At 42.1% G+C, this 9,800-nt stretch overlaps 1 protein-coding gene across 1 annotated transcript; it reads left to right on the forward strand.

The window, feature by feature from the left end:
* The first annotated feature begins 150 nt into the window (after positions 1-150).
* LOC138961548 (uncharacterized) lies at positions 151-9,249 on the forward strand. Its single transcript, XM_070333207.1, has 4 exons — positions 151-327; positions 963-1,082; positions 2,244-3,564; positions 8,188-9,249. Exons 1-4 carry the CDS (start codon positions 163-165, stop codon positions 8,598-8,600), a joined length of 2,019 nt encoding a protein of 672 aa, XP_070189308.1. The 5' UTR covers positions 151-162; the 3' UTR covers positions 8,601-9,249.
* Positions 9,250-9,800: the final 551 nt, after the last annotated feature.

The following is a 9,800-nucleotide window of genomic DNA, read 5'->3' on the forward strand; positions in this document are numbered from 1 at the left end:
AAACACATCCATTTTCGGTGGGAATCGGATGCATCTGTTCGAAACTAAGGAGTTCAACACTGCACCGAAAGGAAAACTGAAAGTAGAAGGCAGAAATCTCGAAGTGAGGACGAGGTCACATGCCATGTGTACATCCGTTAACACGCCATTTACGGTGTTAAAATGGCGACAGGTGGGGTGGAACCCGACTTAGATAATCGCAGAACATGCAGTATTTGCCTGGAATCTCTCCGAGGACGGCATCCTAAGCTGTTACCTTGCTTTCATACCTTTTGCCTGACGTGTCTACGCCAGCTTACATGTGAAGGCACACAACAGTTGTCACAGGTGTGCATTTTTGTGACATACACTGATGCATTATTATAAAGCTAGAACGACAGCCGGCTTTGTTCATGACTTTATCTCCCTCAACTCTATACTGACAATTCTCCTTCTCCTTCCCCTCTAAAGTGCTGCTGGTCAAACTTTGGACCCCGCCGTATTCCGCTCATCTAAGTTGTGATGAAAAATGGTATTTTGTCGGTCTTTGATTTTAAAATTTGCTTCAACGTAAAATCTTTCTTTTTTCATTCAATTTCAAGGCCAATTAGGGACGTAAAAACTCAATGCGCATTCGGGTAATCTTCAATGTTAGCATTTTAAATTGAACTGAGGTTCAAAGTTCAACCAATGCCATCTAAATGTATATTTGTGTGATTTTATTTAACTTTGATCCTTGCCAAATTCTTGACATTGAGTATACTGACACTGATGACTGATTTTGTCATGAAGAATTAATTGCTTTCATGGCTATGTATTGAGATTAAGCCCTGTGTGAGCTTTGTGTCACACTGAATTAATTTTAGAATGTTCACTTTTCTTTCAGTATGTGACTATACTTCCACAGGGATATATTGGGAGAATGCCATGTTGACAACGTGTGCTGGTATTACTATTTTTGATATCTGTCATGGTTGATCCAGGAGGGCCCAGACAATAAAGGAGAGAGAACTGAGGGCGAAATCAAACCAAGACGCACACTGATTTGTCCTACCTGCAGAGCTGTGACACCTGTTCCATCAGGGGGAGTTGCTTACATGCAGGTGAGACTGTCAGATTGAAATACACATTGTCTTGGGCTCTTACAGACTGTGCATGTGCTTCCGACACAGCAAATTAGGAAACTGCTCTGTCAACAGTAAAACATAGCTTCCACCATTTCTCAAATATTAGTTACTAGATGATTACCCGCTTCGCCGGGTACCGGCTTCGCCGGGAAGAAGTAGAGCCGAATACCAGGCTGCGCCTGGGAACGCCGGCGAAGGAAAGGAGATAAACGTGCAAAACACTGGAGACCTTCTAAAAATAGTAACGTGCAGTGACCTTCTAAAAATAGTAACGTAGTAACGGGAATATGGATTGACGCCACACGGAGGAAGGGAGATAATCGCGGCTGAAAACACTGGAGAAGATAAGGAAGAGTTACTGGTAGTGGATCCCGACAAAAAAAAACAAAATCGGTTCAGCGCGCACAGCGCTGCGCGCTGAGAGCACGTGTTGAAATATCTCATCGATGAGGTTGTGTCCGGGGTGTAGCTGAATACGGTGTCCAAATTTGAAAAAGATCCACCGAGAACTTTGGCCGTGCATTGCGAACAGACAGACAGACAGACAGACAGACAGACACTAGTCGTATATATAGATATATTTTAACAGAAGACCTTATTGCGCAAGTTGAAGGGCATGAATTTGGTCCCACAGTTCTGAGCAATAGTTCAAGTACATATGCACCTAAAATGTTTCTTTAACATCTGCGTACACCCCTATTGACCTAAGAAAAATTGTTTTAAAAGAACTCAAGATGATCTCACTGCCCATTCAACAGAACAGTTATCATCTGTTTCTAAAGCTTTCAGCCTAGAAGTGGACATTTCAGACACAAGAAAGAGTAAGACAAAAAGAGTGTGTTTCAGTCCAGCGTCATTTTTGTGTACATGAATATTGTAACAATCAAAGTTGCTGGCCACTTTCAGAAAGAACCTAGAAAGTAGTTTCAGCCTCCCTGGCAGAGCGGTCAAGGTAGCCTGTGACTGTATTATTATCATCCTTTTTTTGCTCCCATCTTCATCATTTTTGTTTTCAAAACCAGTTGATTGAAAAAGTATGACATGATTCATGAATTCATACACAAAATGGGAAAGAAAAGAAAACATTTTAATTCAAATGCAGTCAGTTTTCCTGATGTTAAAACCTTTTGTTTTCAGGACAACTTTTACCTTAAAGAGGAAATCCTGTCAGCCCCAGCCTGTGACCTGTGTGACGGAGAGCAGACGGCAAAATACAGCTGCACAAAATGCCCCAACAAAGTGTGCTCCCAGTGCCGACATTGCCATGATAAATGCTGCCAGGCAACAGGCCTCGTAGAAATTGAACAATGGAAAAGAAAAGATGGCAATGCAAAAAAGAAAGAGCAGCAGATCCAGCTGGTTGAGAACGTACTGAAGATGCTTAGCAGCAAGAAAGACACATTTGCTCAGGAGAGTGAGATATTTGAACACAAGATTCATGGAGACCACAGTACAGTTCAGCGCCTTTTGGATGAAGCTCGTGATGCAAGCTTGAAGAATGTGAAAACCCGTACAGAACAGACGGCGGAGAGGCTTGGAAGAGAGGTGGATGAAGCTAATGGCAAACTCAGAAAGCTGCAAAGAAGAGGCTCTGGCCAATCAGCAAGTTCTGAAGATGCTGAGATGAATCTTCTCAGTGAAGTAGACATCCAACGATATCAGGATGTGCTGAAACATGTTGACGAAGAAACGCTGCTGGCGAAACAGCTTGAGGACACGAGCATGGGTCCTCTGATGAACTCCTTGAGTGACTTTGTGAGTACAGTAGCCCTGGCATCATGTCGCCGCATGCTGTCTTCAACCACTGAGCGTTCTGAAACACCCAGCACAGATCTCACAAGCATTCAGCAGCAACCAGCCCTGCAAGCAACTAACCAGGCCTTGGCAACATTTGATGCTGCTTCCAAGTTTGACCAGCTTAGCAAAGAATTTGCTGAATACAAGAAGCTTTTCGCAGTGATGCAAACAGACAATGCTGCTCTGTGCAAAGAGATGGCAACGGTCACTGCAAAGAACACCAGTCTTTGTACATCTATTGCAACACTGGAGAAAGATGCTTTGGCACAGAAAGAAGCAAAGAAAGATCTTGCAGAATGTGGTAAACTTGTCAAAGAACTGCAGACTGATACTCAGGCTCTGCACAGAGGGATGACGAGAACAGCAGATAATAATGTGACACTTGAGAAAGAGATGGTGGCACTGAAAGAAACAAGCACCACCACACAGGGTGATCTTGCAACACTGAAAACAAGTCTGGCAACTGAAGCTTCGTCACGACAGAAAGATTTGGGAAGCCTTTCACGAGATGTGACCTCAATGAAGACAGATGTTGGGCTACTTTTGGCAGACAAGACTTCACTGAATTCCCACATGTCCTCACTTCAGTCTAATGTGACCATGTTACGAAGCTCGGTGACATCTCATCAAACTGCAGTGGCTTCCTTGCAGACCAAAATTGGTAAGACTTAAAGGCACAGTAAGCCTCCTGTAAACCATCACAGATACTGTCAGGCTTTTACACTCAGTACAAACACCCTTCCATTTGAATGCTCACCGAACGGGAACATCCTGGCTGCTTTCCGTCGAGAGTGAGAATTTTTCAAAGAATTTATTTTTGTGGACCGTCTGATCTACAATCAGGCTTTGCGCTAGAACTAACTTTTAAAATCTAAATGATAAATTGACTCATAAAAGATTTCTTTTTTCATCAAGACAAGATCAGTACAACTCAAAGTTTTGAAAGTTTTATAAAAGGGAGCCCGGTGCAGGTCACGCAAGGTCGTGTTTCTCAAGCAGACGAACTTTCTGCATGTCACTGCTTTCTTTGAACGGGCAACCGCCACTGCTCTAGTTCGTGAGACTCGCAGCCGTTTGTTGCGTTTTAGATTCAGAGGTACACAATAACGTGCTATTGCAGATAAGCTTACAGCGAGTCGCATTGAAATCACAAACTGACGACTAAATTGTGGAGAGAAAAAAAAGGAAACTGGATCACACGGGTTCACGATGGCTCAGGGGTAAGATAAACCATGCAAAAATAAATTCTTTGAAAATTGCTCGCTCTTTCCGGAGGGCACCTGGGATGTTCTCAAGCGGTGAGTGTTTAAATGAAAGGGTGTTTGTACTGTGTGTAAAAGCCTAACAGTATCTGTGATGGTTTACGGGTAGCTTACTGTGCCTTTAAGCTTACTACTGTATCAATCCAGAGAAACAAACTTTGCAATTGCAAAACAAACAAGTCGCGTAAGGACCCCCCGCGGGTTAGGGGGAGTCCCATATTGGTTGGGACGAGAAAGAATTTACCCGAAGCTTGCCAGCATGTCGTAAGAGGCGACTAACGGTTCTGTTTCTCCTTTTACCCTTGTTAAGTGTTTCTTGTATAGAATATAGTCAATGTTTGTAAAGATTTTAGTCAAGCAGTATGTAAGAAATGTTAAAGGCACAGTAAGCCTCCCGTAAGCCATCACAGATACGGTCAGGCTTTTACACACAGTACAAACACCCTTTCATTTAAACACTCACCGATTGAGAACATCCTAGGTGCCCTCCGTAAAGAGCGAACAATTTTCAAAGAATTTATTTTTGCGTGGTTTATCTTACCCCTGAGCCATCGTGAACCCGTGTGATCCAGTTTTCCTTTTTCACAATGTAGTCGTCAGTTAGTTATTTGAATGCGACTATTTACAATAGCACGTTTTTATGCACGAAACAAACGGCTGTGGTTCACAAGAACTCTAGCGATGGCTTTTGACTGTTGGAACGGCGATATGCACTGATAAACCGTCGTCGTCTGCTACGACCCTTGCGTGACCCTGCTTCCGGGCTTTTCTTTTTTCAAACTTTCACAACTTCGAATTGTACTGATCTTGTCTTGACGAAAAAAGAATTCTTTTGTGATTAAAGAATGTACTTTGTGTAACAAGCTGTCAATTTATTATTTAGATTTTAAAAGTTAGGTCTAGCGCAAAAACGCACCACGGTCCAAAAACATTTTGATAATCATCGATTCACGGCTATCGCCAGTTTACATCGATAGAATGAGACCCGAAGGGAAGTAACTCATGTTTGACCTGAGTTCAGGATGGGTTCAAAAAGTGTTCGAGACAATCTGCAAAATTAATTCTTTAAAAATTGCTCGCTCTTTACGTAGGGCACCTAGGATGTTCCCGTTTGGTGAGCGTTCAAATGGAAGGGTGTTTGTACTGTGTGTAAAAGCCTGACAGTATATGTGATGGTTTAGGGGAGGCTTACTGTGAATTCCGGTATTCATAACAGCCGTTCAGCACCAAAACGAGGCGCCATTGCTGTTGAGGCCAAGTCCACGAAAATGAATTCTTTGAAAATTTCTCGCGCTCGACAGAAAGCAGCCAGGATGTTCCCGTTCGGTGAGCGTTCAAATGGAAGTATGCTTGTACTATATGTAGACGCTCGGAGAGCTCTGTGATGGTTTACGGGAGGCTTACTGTGCCTTTAAGTTCTTTATACTGGAAACTTGCATTCTCCCAGTAAGGTAATATATTGTACTACGTTGCAAGCCCCTGGAGCAATTTTTGATTAGTGCTTTTGTGAACAAGAAACAATTAACAAGTGGCTCTATCCCATCTCCCCCTTTCCCCTATCCCATCTCCCCCCTTTCCCCGTCGCGATATAACCTTGAATGGTTGAAAACGACGTTAAACACCAAATAAAGAAAGAAGGAAAGTCGCGTAAGGCGAAATTCACACATTTAGTCAATCTGTCTAACTTAGAGAAGGAAACTAAACGCACTGCATTTTTTCACCACGGCCAAGGAAATCGCTGACACTTTTCACGTGGAAAACGCTATGATATTGACAAGCCAGTATGGCTCAGCCGGCTTTTTTGTATTCTTTTTAACTTTCTGTGCTTGTTTTTTTTTATCCACATATAACATATATCAATATGTTTTTAAATCAGGAAATTATAAAAAATAAGAAGAAATCATTTTTGGATCGAGTACTAAAATTTTAATCGTAGTACATGTGTACCCAATTATTCTACTTGTGTTCTTCTTCTTCTTGGCGTTCGCAGTTCTACTTGTGTTAATTGTGATCACATTTTTAGAGTAAACATGACATATCTATATATTTTTAGATTCAGAATTTGAGGAAGATTATGATGCAATCATTTTTTTAAATCCCTTTGCAAACAAGAGGCGAATCCCGCAGTGGGGCACTGCGGTTATGAAATTAAAGGCCCCTCCTGTTTTTGGAACCGCAGGAGCTTTCTAGTTTGCTGTTAGGTAGATTTTTGGTTCCTCTTTCCTGTCATGCTCTCCTTTTCTTCGTGAATTCTTTTCTTTTTTCTGCCTTCTTGCTCATTCACCTGTATTTTTTCCAAAAATCTCTTCTCTTGCCGCTTGTCTCGCGATTCATGTATAGTTTAATCTGTTAGTGTTCTGATGTAAGTCCAGCAGTAGATAGGTTAAGCCTATTTTAACATACTGGAAACTGGTAATCTTCCAGTAGGTATTAATTTAGTTTTACTAAAGCCTGCTGGGACACAAGTAATGGGTTAGTGCATTTGTAAACAGGAATCGCTTGACAAGTGGCCCCCTTCATCCCCCCCTTCCTCGTCCTGATATGGCTCTGCGTAGTCGGCTGGACGTTAAGCAACAAATAAACAAACAAACAAGAGGCGAAGCCTTCAAGGCTCACGTAAGTGATAGACAAACAGTAACACAAACTCACTACACGAAGCTTCGCAAAGTCTTAATACCAAAAACCCACAGCTACGGCGTGGTACTTTGACCCCAACATCGCTTCTCAAGTTTTGACATGCGAAGCTTCGCCGTAGCTCGCAACGAAGTTGGGGTTTTTTGTAAGAAGAGTGCTTTTCGATTCAAGATGGACGACGAAATCAGACTCAATACCATAGTGAAGAATGCATTTATCGACTTTGGTTGACCCAAAGTACAAGAACTAACCTCCTACCTGTATTATTTCATACTGCGATGCATTGACATGTCGAATGAAACTCGAAATCCCAGCGCTCACGCCAACTGGTCCCGGCCGTGCTCAGTCAACGAAATAGAACACATACAATTAACTTACGTCATCATCAAGTGACAAGTACGTAAAGTACAATTTGCGACGTAAAGTACTCAGAAAGAAGCACACCACGCGCTGGTCGAGACTACGTGCATGCGCTTTCTGACTAATAAGATTTGAGATGCCAAGACATGAAAAGAAAAAGATAACTCTTGCCTTCCAACTAGTCTCGGCCCGCTCAAAACCGAGACTTTCAGTAATTCCTTCGCGTGACGTCTAACCCTCTTACGCCATAATGTGACGTCTTCAAATGACAAAATGTTAAAGTTTCTACCACAGACATACACACGCACAAACACACACACACACGCACACACACACACACACACACACGCACAAACGCACAGACAGACAAAGTTACGATCGCATAGGCTACACTTACGTGAGCCAAAAATCGATTTTAATGACACCTTTAATGAGCAAACTCATTTATTAATTTTAAGGCTTCCGAGCTGCAATGCAATCCCAAACTCATTCATTAATTTTTAATTTTCGGAGCTGCAATGCAATTCCATAGTCCGGACTTTGTCAAAGATTGCTTGACTGAAATTTCAACCAATTTGGTTGAAAAATGAGAGCGTGACAGTGCCGTCTCAACTTTCACAAAAATCTGGATATGACACCACCAAAGACATTAATATAAAACAAATGAAAAAACCTTTTGGGGATATCATACTCAGGAACTCTCATGAAAATCGGCCCAGTAGTTTTCTAGGAATCGCTCTACACACATACATGCATACATACACACACTCGCATACACCACCACCCTCATCTTGATTCCCTGTCTATGTTAAAACATTTAGTCAAAACAAGTAAAAATTTGATGTATAATTTCTGTTGGTAAAATGGGTTTTTGGGGGGCTTATAGTGAAGGACAGAGCCACAGTTTGTGTCTTTGAAAACAGGTTTGAGTTTCTTGTATTTATGTCTCAGTTCTTCTGATTTTCTGTCATTGTGTTTATAATGTTTGGCTTATATGTTAATTCATATTATGATCTCTTCTGTTACAGGTAAAGCGAGCAACTTGGTGGCTTTCCATGCAGTACTGACAAAAACATTTACATTGAGAACAAAGACGAAGGTCATAATCTGTGACGAAGTTACAACCAATTTTGGTAATGGCTATAATGAAAAGACTGGCATATTTACTGCACCAGTCAAAGGTTTATACTGTTTCTTGGTCAACGCCAGTCCTCGAAGCATAGAAGCCATACAGAAAGCTAAACTTGATGTGATTCATGAATCCAAAAGGATTGGGTATGTGTCCTGTACTGGGTGTGCAGGATGGAGTACAGGCCATGCGGTTGCAATGGTCGGTGCTGGTGAAACCGTTTTTCTGCAATCCTACAATGATGGGGTGTACACATTTGGTGGTTGGGGATGGACAACGTTTAGCGGGATGCTTCTTCAGCCGGAACTCTGACATGTTGACCAGTTGCTGTATGGACTTTGGGACAAAACGTGCCTGGGTCTACATATCACGATAGGCCTTATCTGCGTTGTGAGACAATTCGAGGTCTGTATGCTGAGCCAGTTCAGCTGGATATTGCCTGAGATTTGAATGATGTAAGCGTGTGTTTATTTGTGAATTTGGGTTCTTCTAGTTAGAGGTTTATTTTTGTGAACAGGAAAACAGAAATATCTGACCTCAGATTCTTTTTTTATGGCGGTATCGAGGGGATTTGAACTATCACACATGCAATATAATATTTATCTTGAGTGCAGCTGCACAGGATGCATTTTTGGTTTATTGTCTCGTGAGCTGTTTTCTTTACTTGATTTTGTTCTTTTAAAAACAACTTGTTTTACTTACTTTATTGTCAGTGCCTTTCTGGGGTATATTATTTACTGTTTAGTGACATCAGGTTATACTTTGATCAGAGGTGGAGGGTGTCAGTCTTCTTACAACCTGTTCAGAGAAATCACTATTGTTTGCTAATCAGAACCATAGTAGCAAAGAAGTGTTTTTTTGTGGGTAATTTTTTTTTTTTGATACAGGCATAAAAGTTGTGAGATAAATTTAGGCAATGAGTAAATAGGTGAAAAAGATAAAAACGAAGAGACTCCCCCCTTGCCCCCCCCCCCCCAAAAAAAAACACAAGAAACTAAAACAACTTCATAATTGACTCTTTTCATTTTGTTCTGCAGTGTGTATTTTTTAAAGTTTGTTTTACTGTTAATGTGTATGAGTGCCAATGTGAAATGAAAGTTTTACGCCCTCACGGCAAAGCCATTAGGGGCATGTTACACGGGAAAACCCGGCTTTGTATGAAAATAAAAAATAAAAATGCGGGGGAGGGGGGGGGGGGGGGGATGTAGACAGCTGGCTGCCGGCTGCTAGAGGAGACCTGAAATGGGCTTGGGACCTGGTTGGGTCGTCTTGGGTCAGTGCTGAAATGGTTACTTTTTTGGCTGTTGGCCGAACGGACACCCGGGCTTCATATTTTTGCATGCATGTATTCGTGTTTCCAAGGCCTGAGGCTTTCGCTGTGACCCTGGGATCTTTATCGTGCGCATGCGTGCACACGGGGGTGTTCGGACACCGAGGAGAGTCTGCACAAAGTTGACTCTGGGACACACATCCCGCGCCGAACTTGGGGGTTGAACCCACGCGGATAGTAAC

The sequence above is a fragment of the Littorina saxatilis genome, linkage group LG3 (genome assembly GCF_037325665.1).
Source record: "Littorina saxatilis isolate snail1 linkage group LG3, US_GU_Lsax_2.0, whole genome shotgun sequence".
Lineage (NCBI taxonomy): Eukaryota > Metazoa > Mollusca > Gastropoda > Littorinimorpha > Littorinidae > Littorina > Littorina saxatilis.